At 41.6% G+C, this 18,592-nt stretch overlaps 1 protein-coding gene across 3 annotated transcripts in view; it reads right to left on the bottom strand.

Moving 5' to 3' along the window:
* The window catches only part of PPP1R16B (protein phosphatase 1 regulatory subunit 16B), a 148,642-nt gene that overhangs the window by 50,297 nt on the left and 79,753 nt on the right, over window positions 1–18,592 (bottom strand). For all 3 annotated transcript variants that reach the window (XM_073555350.1, XM_073555348.1, XM_073555349.1), the window contains exons 3-4: window positions 9,910–9,980; window positions 8,237–8,382 (exon numbers count right to left, since the gene is read on the bottom strand). In XM_073555350.1, coding sequence (XP_073411451.1) covers window positions 8,237–8,382; window positions 9,910–9,980 — 217 coding nt within the window. The remainder of the gene's footprint in view (window positions 1–8,236; window positions 8,383–9,909; window positions 9,981–18,592) is intronic.

The following is an 18,592-nucleotide window of genomic DNA, read 5'->3' as shown; positions in this document are numbered from 1 at the left end:
TCACTGGTGCCAACTGAAGCCTGGTGACGCTAATAACAGTGAGACCAGGAACGGCTGATGGGAGTATTCATCAGCTGGCACCTGCACTGTAGACAAATAATTTTAAAAAAAAAACGCGTGGATTCCCCTGTATTTTTGATAACCCGCCAGGCAAAACTCTCACCTGGGGGCTACAACTCTCAGCTATCAGCTTCAGCAAGGCTGGTTATTAAGAATAGAGGGGTCCCCACACCGTATTTTTTAATTATTTAAATAAATAATTTAAACAAATGGCGTGGGGTTCCCCCCATTTTTTGACAACCAGCCAAGCTTAATCAGACCAGCTGAGAGCCACGTAGTATCAGGCTGGTAATGGGCCATGGATATAGCCCCCAGCCTAAAAATAGCAGCCCGCAGCCGAACAGAAAAGGCAAATCTAATTCTGGTGCTTTGCCCGGATCTTCTCACTTGCTCTGTAGCGGTGGCAAGTGGGGTTCATATTTGTGGGACTGATGTCACCTTTATATTGTTAGGTGACATCAGGCCCACGGATTACTAATGGAGAGGCATCTATAAAACACCTATGCATTACTAATCCTATAGTTATAATGTAAATAAAGACGCAGCCAGAATAAAGTCTTTTAATTGAATTAAAATAAAACACTTTTCCTATTAGCCGACACCAATGACAGGAGGTAAACTTTATACTTCTAATCATAGCTGCGGGCTTATGTTGTCAAGCATGGGAACTGTGTCTCTCTGACTGGCAGTAAAATCATCACTGCCAATCAGAAGCAGTGTTTGCTGTGCTGTCGTGCACATGACAGCGCGACAAACACTCGGTGTTCGGGGGGCCGAACCCGAACAGTAGCACGTGCTTCCTGGTGTCCGTGCCTGAACAGTAGGTGTTTGGTACGGACGACAAACTTTATTGTTCAGATTCACCCATCTCTATTTAAGAGACTATGCGAGGGCTCATACTGTATATAGGAGGCTATGTGGTTGCTCACACTGTATAAAGGAGCTATGTGGGGGCTCACACTGTATAAAGATTACTATGTGGAGCTCACACTGTCTATAGGGGATATGTGGGGGCTCATACTATATATAGGCCATGTAGGGGCTCAAACTGTATATAGATGCTATGTGGGGCTCATACTGTATGTTTGAGGCCATGCGCGGGCTCACACAATATAAAAGGGGCTATGTGGGGGCTCACACTGTATATAGGGCTATGTGGGGGCTCGCACTATATAGATGAATATGTGGGGGCTCTCACTTTATTTAGGGGGAAATGGGGGAGCTCACACTGTATTTAGCTGGCTATGTGGGGGCTCACACTGTATATAGGCAATGAGAAGCTCATACTATATAGAGTGTAGGGTTTTGTATTCACTCAGCTGAGTTTGAGGTAAGCACAGGAAGCAGTTTCATTAAATTGTTCACGCAGGTTTATTAGAACTGCATAAACTGCTCAGCATAAGCAAACAAAAGACAGCCTTTTCCAGTAAAAAGTGAAAAAAACCTCAGAAAATTAACAATCCATTTAGTAGGGTGAGTTCGCCTGCTCAGGTCAGTGTACTTCAGCAAACACACTGGAGACCTGCACACCTCCAGTCACAGGCACTGAATGAGACACTTGTTCTCCATTTTAGCTGTCAAACCACGCCCCCGCGATGGATATACAGTATGTGGGCAGTCATTCCCCCTCATCGCTTTGACTGCCAATAAAAACCTGATATACCCTATTAACTCTCTCAGCACTATAGGTGCTGGAGCATACTTTCCAGGGCTTACATCACCAAAGCAATCAACCTCAATGATACATATCTTGCTTCAAGGACCTGTCCTGCGGCCATCTTACAACAGTCATGGCAGAAAGTGTTGGCACCCTTGACAATGAAGTATTTCTCCCAGAAAATTATTGTACTTACACAGGTTTTGTTATATACAGTGGGGGAAAAAATGTATTTGATCCCTTGCTGATTTTGTACGTTTGTCCACTGACAAAGACATGAACAGTCTATAATTTTAAAGGTAGGTTAATTTTAAGATTGAGAGATAGAATATCAAAAATAAAATCCAGAAAATCACATTGTATAAATTAAATACATTTATTTGCATTTTGCAGTGAGAAATAAGTATTTGATCCACTACCAACCATTAAGCGTTCTGGCTCCTACAGACCAGATACAGTTGTGGCCAAAAGTATTGACACCCCTGCAATTTTGTCAGATAATACTCAGTTTCTTCCTGAAAATGATTGCAAACACAAATTCTTTGGTATTATTATCTTCATTTAATTTGTCTTAAATGAAAAAACACAAAAAGAATTGTCCTAAAGCCAAATTGGATATAATTCCACACCAAACATAAAAAAAGAGGGTGGACAAAAGTATTGGCACTGTTCGAAAAATCATGTGATGCTTCTCTAATTTGTGTAATTAACAGCACCTGTAACTTACCTGTGGCACCTAACAGGTGTTGGCAATAACTAAATCACACTTGCAGCCAGTTGACATGGATTAAAATTGACTCAACCTCTGTCCTGTGTCCTTGTGTGTACCACATTGAGCATGGAGAAAAGAAAGAAGACCAAAGAACTGTCTGAGGACTTGAGAAACCAATTTGTGAGGAAGCATGAGCAATCTCAAGGCTACAAGTCCATCTCCAAAGACCTGAATGTTCCTGTTTCTACCATGCGCAGTGTCATCAAGAAGTTTAAAGCCCATGGCACTGTGGCTAACCTCCCTAGATGTGGACGGAAAAGAAAAATTGACAAGAGATTTCAACGCAAGATTGTGCGGATGTTGGATAAAGAACCTCCACTAACATCCAAACAAGTTCAAGCTGCCCTGCAGTCCGAGGGTACAACAGTGTCAACCCGTACTATCCGTTGGCGTCTGAATGAAAAGGGACTGTATGGTAGGAGACCCAGGAAGACCCCACTTCTTACCCCGAGACATAAAAAAGCCAGGCTGGAGTTTGCCAAAACTTACCTGAAAAAGCCTAAAACGTTTTGGAAGAATGTTCTCTGGTCAGATGAGACAAAAGTAGAGCTTTTTGGGCAAAGGCATCAGCATAGAGTTTACAGGAGAAAAAAAGAAGCATTCATAGAAGAAAACACGGCCCCTACAGTCAAACATGGCGGAGGTTCCCTGATGTTTTGGGGTTGCTTTGCTGCCTCTGGCACTGGACTGCTTGACCGTGTGCATGGCATTATGAAGTCTGAAGACTACCAACAAATTTTGCAGCATAATGTAGGGCACAGTGTGAGAAAGCTGGGTCTTTCTCAGAGGTCATGGGTCTTCCAGCAGGACAATGAACCAAAACACACTTCAAAAAGCACTAGAAAATGGTTTGAGAGAAAGCACTGGAGACTTCTAAGGTGGCCAGCAATGAGTCCAGACCTGAATCCCATAGAACACCTGTGGAGAGATCTAAAAATGGCAGTTTGGAGAAGGCACCCTTCTAATATCAGGGACCTGGAGCAGTTTGCCAAAGAAGAATGGTCTAAAATTCCAGCAGAGCATTGTAAGAAACTCATTGATGGTTAATGGAAGCGATTGGTCGCAGTTATTTTGGCTAAAGGTTGTGCAACCAAGTATTTAGGCTGAGGGTGCCAATACTTTTGTCTGGCCCATTTTTTGAGTTTTGTGTGAAATGATCAATGTTTTGCTTTTTGCTTCATTCTCTGTTGTGTTTTTTCATTTAAGACAAATTAAATGAAGATAATAATACCAAAGAATTTGTGATTCCAATCATTTTCAGGAAGAAACTGAGTATTATCTGACAAAATTGCAGGGGTGTCAATACTTTTGGCCACAACTGTAGATGCTCCTAATCAACTCATTACCTGCATTAAAGATAGGTGTCTTACATAGTCACCTTTATAAAAGTCTCCTGTCCACAGACTCAATTAATCAGTCAGACTCTAACCTCTTCAACATGGGCAAGACTAAAGAGCTTTCTAAGGATGTCAGGGACAAAATCATAGACCTGTACAAAGCTGGAATGGGCTAAAAAACCATAGGTAAGACACTGGGTGTGAAGGAGACAACTGTTGGAGCAATAGTAAGAAAATTGAAGAAATACAAAATGACTGTCAATCGACATCGATCTGGGGCACTGTGCAAAATCTTACCTCATTGGGTATCCTTGATCATGAGGAAGGTGAGAGATCAGCCTAAAACTACCACAATCACCAAGACAACCTTTGGTTTCACATTATGCCATAAAAGTTTAAAATTCTCCAGTGCCCGCAAGTTCCCCCTGCTCAAGAAGGCACATGTGCAGGCCCATCTGAAGTATGCCAATGAAAACATGGATGATTCTGTGAGTGATTGGGAGAAGGTGCTGTGGTCAGATGAGACAAAAATTGAGCTCTTTGGCATTAACTCAACTCGCGGTGTTTGGAGGAAGAAAAATGCTGCCTATGACTCAAAGAACACCGTCCCCACTGTCAAGCATGGAGGTGGAAATATTATGTTTTGGGGGTGTTTCTCTGCTAAGGGCACAGGACTACTACAACGCATCAATGGGAGAATGGATGGAGCCATGTACCGTAAAATCCTGAGTGACAACCTCCTTCCCTCTGCCAGGACATTAAAAATGGGTCGTGGCGGACCCAAAAATACAGCCAAGGCAACAAAGGAGTGGCTCAAAAAGAGGTACATTAAGGTCATGGAGTGACCTAGCCAGTCTTCAGACCTTAATCTCGTAAAAAACTTATGGAGGGAGTTGAAGCTCCGAGTGGCCAAGAGATGGTCTCAAAATTTTAGTGATTTAGAGATAATCTGCAAAGAGGAGTGGACCAAAATTCCTCATGACATGTGCGCAAACCTCATCATCCACTACAAAAAACATCTGACTGCTGTGCTTGCCAACAAGGGTTTTGCCACCAAATATTAAGTCTTGTTTGCTAGAGGGATCAAATACTTATTTCTCACTGTAAAATGCAAATACATTTATATAATTTATACAGTGTGACTTTCTGGATTTTATTTTTGATATTCTACCTCTCAATGTTAAAATTAACCTACCCTTAAAAATTATAGACTGTTCAAGTCTTCATCAGTGAGCAAACTTACAACATCAGGAAGGGATCGAATACTTATTTCTCCCACTGTACATATTTAGCTCCTTTGTGTGTATTGGAACAACACAAAAAATGAGAAAAAAAGGGAAATTGGACATCATTTTCACAGAAAACCCCAAATGAGCAGGATCTACAGGATAGGGGTTACCTACTAGAATAGTGGAAGTCTTGAGTATACAACATAGCTATCTTTAGCTGTTCCATAGAGAATTAATTGGGTAATCAGGGCAGTCTCTGTGGTCAGTCCTGCACTGATCTAGTAGTTGTCACGTACTCTGTATATAGATAATCACTTTATCTTTCTGTGTTATCACTTTATATCTCAAGGATTCATGCAGATTTCCAGGACTCTGGGAAAGGCTAGGTGGGAGTTGGTGGAGCATGTGCAAAGGGTGCTGGGTGCCAGATGGGGAGGCAACAAGCCAGTCTGGCTTGGAAAGAATTTATATAGAATATACAGTGGGGAAAAAAAGTATTTAGTCAGTCAGCAAAAGTGCAAGTTCCACCACTTAAAAAGATGAGAGGCGTCTGTAATTTACATCATAGGTAGACCTCAACTATGGGAGACAAACTGAGAAAAAAAAATCCAGAAAATCACATTGTCTGTATTTTTTTCATTTTATTTGCATATTATGGTGGAAAATAAGTATTTGGTCAGAAACAAGCAATCAAGATTTCTGGCTCTCACAGACCTGTAACTTCTTCTTTAAGAGTCTCCTCTTTCCTCCACTCATTACCTGTAGTAATGGCACCTGTTTAAGCTTGTTATCAGTATAAAAAGACACCTGTGCACACCCTCAAACAGTCTGACTCCAAACTCCACTATGGTGAAGACCAAAGAGCTGTCAAAGGACACCAGAAACAAAATTGTAGCCCTGCACCAGGCTGGGAAGACTGAATCTGCAATAGCCAACCAACTTGGAGTGAAGAAATCAACTGTGGGAGCAATAATTAGAAAATGGAAGACATACAAGACCACTGATAATCTCCCTCGATCTTGTGCTCCACGCAAAATCCCACCCCGTGGGGTCAGAATGATCACAAGAACGGTGAGCAAAAATCCCAGATCCACGCGGGGGGACCTAGTGAATGAACTGCAGAGAGCTGGGACCAATGTAACAAGGCCTACCATAAGTAACACACTACGCCACCATGGACTCAGATCCTGCAGTGCCAGACGTGTCCCACTGCTTAAGCCTGTACATGTCCGGGCCCGTCTGAAGTTTGCTAGAGAGCATTTGGATGATCCAGAGGAGTTTTGGGAGAATGTCCTATGGTCTGATGAAACCAAACTGGAACTGTTTGGTAGAAACACAACTTGTCGTGTTTGGAGAAAAAAGAATACTGAGTTGCATCCATCAAACACCATACCTACTGTAAAGCATGGTGGTGGAAACATCATGCTTTGGGGCTGTTTCTCTGCAAAGGGGCCAGGACGACTGATCCGGGTACATGAAAGAATGAATGGGACCATGTATCGTGAGATTTTGAGTGCAAACCTCCTTCCATCAGCAAGGGCATTGAAGATGAAACGTGGCTGGGTCTTTCAACATGACAATGATCTAAAGCACACCGCCAGGGCAACGAAGGAGTGGCTTCGTAAGAAGCATTTCAAGGTCCTGGAGTGGCCTAGCCAGTCTCCAGATCTCAACCCTATAGAAAACCTTTGGAGGGAGTTGAAAGTCCGTGTTGCCAAGCGAAAAGCCAAAAACATCACTGCTCTAGAGGAGATCTGCATGGAGGAATGGGCCAACATACCAACAACAGTGTGTGGCAACCTTGTGAAGACTTTCAGAAAACGTTTGACCTCTGTCATTGCCAACAAAGGATATATCACAAAGTATTGAGATGAAATTTTGTTTCTGACCAAATACTTATTTTCCACCATAATATGCAAATAAAATGAAAAAAAAACAGACAATGTGATTTTCTGGATTTTTTTTTCTCAGTTTGCCTCCCATAGTTGAGGTCTACCTATGATGTAAATTACAGACGCCTCTCATCTTTTTAAGTGGTGGAACTTGCACTATTGCTGACTGACTAAATACTTTTTTTCCCCACTGTATATGTGTCCCAGGTTAAAGAAGGTCTAGCCACAACTCTGCAAGACATTGTGCTGCCTGATCACTGCCATTTAGCAATGATCTGGGTCATGTATGCAGACTGGCGTGCCAATGAGCTTGTGGTCAGTATGAGGAAGTAGTGGTTTATTCCCCAACTTACCACTCTATCACCATATTTCAAAACATAATCAGCAGAAGAATTTGTAAGTAAACGATATCAGTAAGATCAGGATCAAATGAGTGTATTTCATAGTCTGTATACGGACAGCAATGCCCGGTCTGGCGGCTAATCTCCCAACCCAAAACTACAGCCCCATATGTGTCTATAAGGCTGTAAATTCAGGTCAGGAGACCGGCGGTCAGTCCAGACATAGTAGTCCATGTACAGACCACCTTAACATCTTGACATGATAAAAACAAGATGTTAGGGTGCACAGAGGCTGTATAGCAGCAGAAGGAAGCATAAAAAGGTACAGTGTAGACCACCCCACCGCGTGCCCTATAACCGTAATGGAAAATGTTCCTGCAAGGAGTTCCTATTAATACTTGTTTTTACCATGAGAATCCTAAGTGTATGCATGTTTTCTAGACTAAATACCTAAATGCACATAAATGTATATTTATAACATTTTATCCTGATATACGCATACAGAATCTGTATAAATCTAGAGAATATGCGGATTATTTTTAGGAATGAACATAGCAGGAAAACCTGAAGCTATTTGCGTATATGATAGAAGATTATTAACCATGGAAACATAATACGTATGTAATTGTTGATGCTAATAGGGTGGTAAACCGCCTTGCCACTTTTAATTACATACTTAGAATAAAGAAGAATACTGCTTGTAACCACAAGGTGGCAGAGTGACTAACCAGACCAAGGATATTTCCCACGTGAAGAAGATGGGAGTTATTTTCTTTAATAACATTAAGTAAATGCCATATTGAGGAAAACAAACAGGAGTATTGGCTAATTAAATACGGGGCTGCAGAGATGCACAAAGCAATCATGCAGCTGGAGCTTTCAGGGTCCATGCTGTACGTTACCCCGTCAGAGAGAAGAATATAGAATATTACCAGGAAATTCACTTACTGCTGAATCAGTATCCGCACCAAGTTGGTATGCCCACAGGTCGCCGCCGCATGGAGTGGCGTCCACAGCTCGTTGTCTGTGACATTTACATTAGCACCATGTGATAAGAGCAACTTGAGAAGATCTTCATAGTTATCGATGCAGCACTGAGGGGACAGAGTGACAGGACAGATGATGTGATATGGCATGTAACCATGATCTGGGATAAAACAGGTTTCCTGACATTGTGACAGACAAAGACCCAGGGCACTGTGTGAGACACCACAACATCACAGTGACTGGCAAGATGCTGGAGCCACTAGATAAGAGGATGACATTGCAAACTACTAAAATATGACTAACTGCAAGGTACATGAGATGGATTGGTGCATTTAGGAGTTCTATAGAGTAACATTACTTTAAAAGAATGAGAATAAAAGATATAAAATAATTGCATTTTAGTGCAATAGTATTCCCATATTTACTTTTATAGCTTATTCATTGGATATGCCATAAAGGTGTGATGGCAGGACCTTTATGGCATATCCATAAAGGTGGAAATTCCAACTCTGACACACCTACCCAATGGCAAACAGGGGTCTGTCGACTCACTTTCCTTCAGGTGAAGTGGTCAGAATAAATGGAGAGTGTACGCGGTTACCTCCAATCACATGCATTGGATATATGGAATGGGTCTGTGGCTCGTTTGGATCCACCTATGAAAGACCCACCTATCTTAGAAGAAAGGTCGCCTAACCTCCCATTCGGCCAGGTGAAATGGCCGAGAGTGGCTCAAAAGGTCTCTACATATGAATGCAGCTTTGTCTATTCAAGGCTATAGAAATTTGATATGATGGGAGTTACTAGAATATGTGGCTGAACGTGCCTGTAATGGAAGTCAACTGATTGATAGATGGAGGTGCCATTTCTAGGGCAGCCACCTATTAAAGGATGGAGATCTGATGATCCCGTTCTACCAGCTGAGGTGGTCAGTAGGGTTTGTAGACTGAATCAAAAAGAATGTGTGGCTCTCTACCAACCGGATGTAGGAAGAATCTCAGATGAGTATAACCCTTTAAAATTTTTCTCCCTAGAGTTAAATTACATGAACAACTCAAAATCTGTTAATTTCCCATAGTCTACACCAGTGGTTCCCAAACTCCAGTCCTCACATACCCCAACAGGTCATGTTTTCAGAATTTCCTTAGTATTTCACAGGTGATAGAAGTATCATCAAGGCATCAGGAGTTCTCTCACATGTGTAACACTGTGGAAATCCTGAAAACATGACCTGTTGGGGTCCGTGAGGACTGGAGTTTGGGAACCACTGGTCTACACCATGCATGAATGTTATCTTCCCAAAGAACGAGGAAACTTTCCATCTTGGAACCTTCATAAAACAAGCCCCATTATTTCTCGGTGAGCAGATCATTGAAGATGCAGATGTATTAGGAGTTTACAAGATCAGACAGACAAACAGTGGGTGGCACACAATGCCTTCCTTATAGTGAAATTCATGTTGGGATCAAGGAATGTGCTGAAGGCTGAAGTTCTTTCCCACTGCAAAGACTGGCAAAGGCTGGGCTTAACCCCATAACTGCTGGAAAGCCACATACTGAAACACACTTTAGGTAGTGAGGTTAGGATGAAGTCACCGATGGCGATGGCTGAAGACAATATACATATCCTCATACCTGATGTAGAGCCGTCAAGCCATCTTCATTGCTCAGGTTGGGGTCCACAGTGGTCTGCAGTAATAAAAGGACTGCAAAACAGAAAGCAACATAACACTTATGTAATTATGCATAAACATGCATTGGACAATAAGATATTACCATATTGTACGATGTTCCTCAAAAATAGTGACATTACCGTTGGTTTCTGCTTCTATTCAGCACATTGCAATAACGTAATTATTTCTAAGCTAAGAAGAGTGCAGAACGTGGGTACACACATGAATGATAGGAAAACTCTGTCCAAGCCTATGATGACTTGAACTGGGCAATACACCATAACGTGTCTATCTCATATCCATGCGTACATTGCGGTGTATTTTATCATGGTGCAGACTCTTTAACAGGAATTAAAGGTGGGTATAATGTACATCAGAATGTAACATTAATTACCAGATCTATTCTGAAAGCCTCTTCATGTCCTCTAGAGACAATATATTTGTATACTTCAATTTCTATTGCAGAGATATCCATTAATTCTAGGTCACCAGTCACCCATTGATCGACCCGTGCTTTATTTAATACTGTATTCAATTTAACTGTGTGATTGATTGTGGAGAGCATAACTACTTGCAGAGCAATGATGGTTTTCAGAAAGGTCAAACAGGGCCTCAAAGCCTCTTAGCCAAAGGATGTCTTGTACATACTGTATGCCATCAAGCATAAGGGTGAGTTCTCATGTAGAAGTCGTGGTGCACCAGAGAAGCCACCATGACACAGTCAAAAACTATTTCAGCCTGCTTTGCGATTTGTACTTTAAAAGCTGCTTAAATTTGCAGATGAAACTCAGACTAGTCCTTAAAAATCAATTTAGAAACTGAGCCAATTTTTAGCAAAAATGTGGCACTTGTCAACGGATGTGGAACTTAGTAGGGAGCAAGTGACAGTCAGTTCCTGGAGTTGATAAATTGGAAACAAAAATGGGCACGTGTCAATCCCCACAGGGCCTTAAACATGATCCTATTGTGCCTCATAGAAGTGTGACTAAGACCAAATACTGAAGAGTAATGGTAAAAATCATAAAAATGGCAGATTTTGTGGTTGTTTCTTGTAGTGGTTAGTACTCGCCTAAAGTGGTCTAAGGAAGGACACCTGGTAAACCTGTGATGAGGTCTTGGGCTTCCAAAGCTCACTGTTGTAAGTGGGAGTGAAAATCTGTGTGGTTATTCGGAGAAGAACAAGTGAGCGCTACCATGAATCCTATGTCATGCCAACAGTAAAGCATCCTGAGACCATTCATGTGTAGGGATGCGTCTTGTCCAGTGAAGTGAGTTTGCTCAGAATTTTGCTTAAGAACACTGCCATGAATAAAGAATGGGATCTAAATATCCTCCAAGAGCAACTTTTCTCAACGATCCAGGAGCAATTGATCAGGGCTGTGGAGTCGGTAAGCCAAACCTGCGACTCCGACTCCTCAATTTCCCTTACACCGACTCCAACTCCGACTCCACAACTCCAACTCCCACATATATTGCTTATATTTAAGTGAAAAATTTATTGTAGTACAATGTGAACATCAGACATTCAATCATTTTTATGATACAATAATCAAGATATTTAGATAGAACATAATATATATTTACTGGAATACAACTTTAGAACACAAAAAACTGTAATAAATCGTAAATATGTAATACACTATGTAATATCGATTACAAATATATTGTATGTGTGTGTATATATATATATATATAATACTATGTAAGTGGCAAAAAACAGTTTTCAACAAAAACATACTAAATAACATTTGTGCAGTCTATGAATTTGTTCTAAGAAATAGAATTGCCTCCATCAGATCCTCCTTCATAGATGACCTCAAATCTGACCTAATAACTTTAAGGCTAGAGATTAACCTCTCTACACTAACTTGGGTTGAAGGCAAAGCCGTATCCACATGGGCAACATCTCTAACAATTTCAGGGTATAAAGGAATTGCCTCATGCACAGTCAGTTTTGATGAACGGTTGAATTTTTCTATTTCTTTGAGAGCAAGTGAAACATTTTGCTGAAATATGGTAAATCTGCTTGCTATAGGAGAAGGAGTGAAATCTTTTTCCTTGTGGCAACGCTTTGCCTGCTCCATGTCATCCAAATACTTGTCAAAGTCAAACTCCTCATCTGATGGGGATGAAGATATGGCAGCAGTAGCACTGTCAAGACCCAAGTCCTCTTGCGCCTGGCAGTCCTCCTGTAGGCCACTCATCCTAACTGCTACTTCAGTCAGAGCTTCTTTTCCTTTAGTAAGCTGTTGATCATCAAGCAGTATACGATGACTTGGGTCCACATAAACAGCTGCCAGAAAAATTTTATTTTCCAATAGCTGTGTCTCTCTCCGTTTCATTGAAGCAGAATTGCCATCTGCGATTAAACCTCCTCTTTGGGACAGGCAAAATAGCAAGTTCTTCCACCCCCTTATGAAAATGCCAGGAGTTAAATCCTCAGCTTGTAATTTTTTAGTCACGGTAAATGGGTGATTAAGCAATTCCTTCAATTCAGCCACCTGTGCCCATTGACCTTCATTTAGGGTTACCTGAGGGTTTGCCATATTTATAAAAAACGGTTTTAGTTCAAGCAATCGCTCAATCATTAAATAAGTGCTGCCCCACCGAGTGGCTTGATCGACAATTGCCCCTTTCCCAGCACGTCTCTTTAAGATGGAATCAATTTTAGGGGTTCTGACGGCAATAACCAATTTCCTCACTTTTCCAATCAGATTTCCAGCATGTCCCTCTTGCAGACTATCTCTTATTGCCAGCTGCAGCGTTTACACAACTTTCTCACTTTCTCCAGCTCGGGGCCCAGGAATTGGATCCTGTGCAGGGCAGGCACCCCTCCCCCTCCTCTCTCTGGTGAAGACAGCAGAAGACAGGACAGAGGAGGGGAGATTGCCCCTGCAGTCTGGAGCTGGTGCAGGACGGGAGCACTGCAGCATACAAGTGAGTTTTGATAGGTGTGTGCCCCTGATTCTGGGGGGGTAGCTGCCCCCCCTGCCACTCGCTGGCTACGGCCATGATTCACACACAGCGTTTTTGCAGATCCGTTTTTTGCAGTAAAATGCAGTGACTCTGGGCATCCCAGCAAAGTCAATGGGTTTCAAGATATGACATTCAGACACTTTGTTTTGTAAGGATCCGTTTTTGAGCTGAATGAGCATATCAGTTTGTGCGGCGTTTTTCTAATCTGCATTTGCTATTGAAAATATTATCTATGAGCTCAAAAACCTTTCAGGTGATGCGGTTTTTTAAAAAGCTGATCTGCTTTTGCAGCTGAAAAACGTATCCTCAAAAAACACAGCAAAAACGCTGTGTGTGAATGTAGCCTTAGATCAGGAATATAACAGCCATTTATAGGACATTTCATAACTTTCCCAAATTCCTATGAAAAAATATTCAGTACATTCTGCATTGAACTACTGTACCCAATTTATTATATATTTTAGGAGTCGGAGACGGTCCATTTTATACCGACTCTGACTCCACCAAAATGAGCACCGACTCAGACTCCACAGCCCTGCAATTGATAACTAAGGGGCTCGGTGAAGAAAATATTGAAATTTTGGGTTCCATGGTCAAGAAATTCCCCAGATCACAATCACATTGAGAACCAGTGGTCAATCCTCAAAAAATGGGTGGACAAACAGGGACACAAAAAATGTAAAAACTCCAAGCACTGATTAGACAAGAAGGGGCTGCCAACAGTCAGGATTTGGGCCAGAATCTGATATTCAGCAGCCAAAGTGAAGTGCAGAAGTCCCAAAAACAAGGGTCAACACTGTAGATTTTCTTTGCATCAACTTAATGTATTTGTTAATAAAAGTGTAAAAATTGATGAAATACTTATAACTGTACTTCAATAACCACAGAAACATCTAACTAAATGATCTAAAAATAATGAAACAGTAAACTATGTGAAAACCAAAATATTTGCAGTCTCAAAACTTTTGGCCGTCTATGTAACATGACACCTTGGTATTAACTGTTTTTTTCTATTTTATTATTTTGGTACACATACTATGCTAAAGTGTAAAGCTTATTGAAGAAAAAGGTTAATATAGAACTAAGTTCCAATTAACCCCTTCACCTGCAAAGCAATCAGAGGGAACTGGAACCTTTCTACTCCAGCACACTTAGGAGTGAAGTAATAGTTGTCTCAACAATTATTAAAGGCTTTTCAACTAGGTCATTACCATTTACATGAACCTTTAACACTGACTTCTAGTGCTGGAGTGCTGGAATATGTAGCAGAACAAGGGTCATGGTGTAGACCTGCTCTATATGTAATCAGATGCCAAAGGTCAATATCTTGACGAAGAATTACGATACGCAAAGAACGCATGGATTTGTATATCGTTGCTTTACATGGCAAACTAGATAAAGTGAATAAAGTGATACCTTGACATCTGCGATCTGATATCTTATTGCAGAGAAATCCACATTTTTCATACAGGTAAATGAGCAGTCCCAGGACTATCGGCCGGACACGGATCTGCATGAGAATCTGTCTCCAGAGATAATTACGAATGAAAGGAGACATTACCAGCATCAGGGCTGGCGTTTGGGGCAGGCAAACAAGCCAAATGCCTAGTGCCCCCACCAACAAAGGGGGCCCCCTGTATCTTCAGCCCCTTTATGAAGTGCACAGAAGGTGTACAGCATTACAGTGAATAATGCTGTGCATCCTCTGTAGTCCCGAGGTCCTGCTACAGGTATATTTACTTTTCATCATTTTTTGGTCTGGCTGCAGGCACTTATAATTATGTACCAGTGGGTACTTCCATTTGTGATACAACGTGTATTTATTCCAATGGGTATTCATTGTAGCACGTGACATGATGCTTACTAATTTTATGTATTCACTACAGGTCTCTTTTTTGGTATAGTAAGTGTACTGTTTTGTATGATCCTATATATGGTGGAGTGTGCGCCTCTCTCTTTTTTCTTTTTATGTATTTCCAGTGCACACCAGTAATTAATTTTAATAAAGTTTTGTAATTTCACTATATATGTTTTATGTAATATTTTACTTTATAATTGGTTTTCTTCTTTTGATTTTCTATTTTAATGTCTGAGTCTGAATCATGAAATGAGAATAGGACATGCTGTGAGCCTCACAGACACGACACAGATCCGTTTTTAAAACTGACGTGTTTGGATCAATGAAACTCTATGAGTCATTGTGCTGTCTGCTAAAAAAACAACACCACACAAAAGTGTACAACAGATGTGTGAATAAGAAAAATGCTGCAGTGGTGCTTTAAAGTAACTATACTGGCTTGTTGGGTGCAGTGCACGGACAAGGATATGGGCTGGTTCCCAAGAAATGGATAAAATAGAAAGTTGATGGCTGCAGCATCCGCAAGTGAAAACATTAAAATATAGTTTTTAACAAACCACTATACAGTCATATGTAAAAGTTTGGGCACCCCTATTAATGTTAACCTTTTTTCTTTATAACAATTTTGGTTTTTGCAACAGGTATTTCAGTTTCATATATCTAATAACTGATGGACTCAGTTATATTTCTGGATTCAAATGAGGTTTATTGTACTAACAGAAAATGTGCAATCTGCATTTAAACAAAATTTGACCGGTGCAAAAGTATGGGCACCCTTATCATTTTCTTGATTTGAACACTCCTAACTACTTTTTACTGACTTCCTGAAGCACTAAATTGGTTTTGTAACCTCATTGAGCTTTGAACTTCATAGCCAGGTGTATCAAATCATGAGAAAAGGTATTTAAAGTGGCCACTTGCAAGTAGTTCTCCTATTTGATTCTCCTATGAAGAGTGGCATCATGGGCTCCTCAAAACAACTCTCAAATGATCTGAAAACAAAGATTATTCAACATAGCTTTTCAGGGGAAAGATACAAAAAGTTGTCTCAGAGATTTAACCAGTCAGTTTCCACTGTGAGGAACATAGTAAGGAAATGGAAGAACACAGGTACAGTTCTTGTTAAGCCCAGAAGTGGCAGGCCAAGAAAAATATCAGAAAGGCAGAGAAGAAGAATGGTGAGAACAGTCAAGGACAATCCACAGACCACCTCCAAAGACCTGCAGTATCATCTTGCTGCAGATGGTGTCACTGTGCATCGGTCAACAATACAGCGCACTTTGCACAAGGAGAAGCTGTATGGGAGAGTGATGCGAAAGAAGCCGTTTCTGCAAGCACGCCACAAACAGAGTCGCCTGAGGTATGCAAAAGCACATTTGGACAAGCCAGTTACATTTTGGAAGAAGGTCCTGTGGACTGATGAAACAAAGATTGAGTTGTCTGGTCATACAAAAAGGCGTTATGCATGCGCTGTATTGTTGACCGATGCACAGTGACACCATCTGCAGCAAGATGATGCTGCAGGTCTTTGGAGGTGGTCTGTGGATTGTCCTTGACTGTTCTCACCATTCTTCTTCTCTGCCTTTCTGATATTTTTCTTGGCCTGCCACTTCTGGGCTTAACAAGAACTGTACCTGTGTTCTTCCATTTCCTTACTATGTTCCTCACAGTGGAAACTGACTGGTTAAATCTCTGAGACAACTTTTTGTATCCTTCCCCTGAAAAGCTATGTTGAATAATCTTTGTTTTCAGATCATTTGAGAGTTGTTTTGAGGAGCCCATGATGCCACTCTTCATAGGAGAAACAAATAGGAGAACTACTTGCAAGTGGCCACTTTAAATACCTTTTCTCATGATTTGATACACCTGGCTATGAAGTTCAAAGCTCAATGAGGTTACAAAACCAATTTAGTGCTTCAGGAAGTCAGTAAAAAGTAGTTAGGAGTGTTCAAATCAAGAAAATGATAAGGGTGCCCATACTTTTGCACCGGTCAAATTTTGTTTAAATGCAGAGTGCACATTTTCTGTTAGTACAATAAACCTCATTTGAATCCAGAAATATAACTGAGTCCATCAGTTATTAGATATATGAAACTGAAATACCTGTTGCAAAAACCAAAATTGTTATAAAGAAAAAAGGTTAACATTAATAGGGGTGCCCAAACTTTTACATATGACTGTAAATTAAAGAAAAAAACAATAAAAGAAATATTTATCCATGCAGGGTCTTTAATCATAATCATGAGGGCTTGAAACGCTTTTGTTGTTTTTTCTTAAATTTTAGAGTGAGTTATTAAAATTGCTAATTTCATTTGCGGATGATGAAGCCATCAACTTTCTGCTTAGTTCATGTGATCCTGACACCCTTACACACACGAGTACAACTGAAGCTCTAACCTCCAGCTCAGAGCAACATTAGGAGGTTGATCAGATCATGTGATCATGCTGCTGACGTCACTCGCCGGCACTACAGAGGCGCACATTGGTGGTGAGTGCTCCTTTGGAGCTGAAGACACCGAAGATTAAGTGTGGGGATGGGAGTAATTTATGTGTGTGGGGAGATTTGGAGTGGGGATGGGTTTATTTAATGTATGTGGGGCGATTTGGTGTGGAGATGTTGGTATTTAATGTTTTTGCGGGTATTTGGACTGTAGATGGAGGTATTTAATGCATGTTGGGGTATTTGGACTAGTGATGGGTGTATTTAATGTGTGTGGTGGAGATTTAGTGTAACTGGATGGAGAAGATTTGAGGACACAGTTTGGGGAGCAAGGAAGGGACAGGTGCAGACACAATATGGGCAGCTGGAGAAATTTGAAAACACCAAATGAGGAGCAAGGGGTGAGATGGGGCATGTATGAGGAAACAGTATGGGGAGATGTGTGTCGAGACAGTATGGTTAGTGGGCGAATGGGTGCGGACACAATATGAGGAGCGAGGGGGGAATGGGTGCAGACACAGTATGGTGAGGGGGGATGGGTGTGAAAGAAGTATGGGGAGCGAAGGGGGAATGTATTCGGACACAGTATGAGTAGCGAGTGGAAAAATGTATGTGGAAACAGTATGGGGAGTGAGGGTGATGGGATGTGTGCAGACACAGTATGAAGAGTCGGGGGGATGTGTGAACAGGCAGTATAAAGAGTGAGATGGTAAATATATGAGGAGACAGTGTGATTCGAGATGGGCGAACCCGAACAGTAAAGTTCGACGTCCATACCGAACACCTACTGTTCGGGCACGGACACCGAACACGGGCTTCACTAGAAAGTCCGTGTTACTGTTCGGGTTGGGCTGCCTGATCACCAGGTGTTTGTCACGCTGTCATGTGCATGACAGAGCGGCAAACACCGCTTCTGATCGGTGGTGAGATCATCCCTGCCGGTCAGAGAGCCACATTTCCAGCGCTGCCAAAGACAGTGACTCGCCCCCAGAGGCCGTGGGGTACTCGGTGCCGGGCCCGTTGATTTCAATGGGAGATGTCACAGTGGCAGTGACCCGGTCCGTGGCCTCTGGCAGTCAATGTAAAAGGGGCAGAGTGATGGGGATAAAGTTATTGAGATGATTTGTGACGCCACCTGTGGTTTCTGGTCAGTTTGACCAGCGCTGCAGGGTTGCTTCTCTGGAATAGATGTTGTGGTGCAGCAATGATGTTGAAGATCCCCACAGGTGGAGCTGTAGTCCCAGGGCAGTAGTAGTAGGTGTTGCGGAAGAGGGTGCAATGTTAGGCACAGAGATGTAGCAGTGCTGGATGAGTGGCGCAGGAATAAGTGGAGGACACAAGGGATGTAGTTCCAAGGCTTTACTCACAGTC

This window comes from Dendrobates tinctorius, unplaced genomic scaffold, assembly GCF_039654945.1.
Source record: "Dendrobates tinctorius isolate UK_male_01 unplaced genomic scaffold, ASM3965494v1 ptg000223l, whole genome shotgun sequence".
Taxonomy (NCBI): domain Eukaryota; kingdom Metazoa; phylum Chordata; class Amphibia; order Anura; family Dendrobatidae; genus Dendrobates; species Dendrobates tinctorius.
The sequence above is the reverse complement of the archived record's forward strand: the minus strand, read 5'-3'. Positions and strand labels throughout refer to the sequence as shown.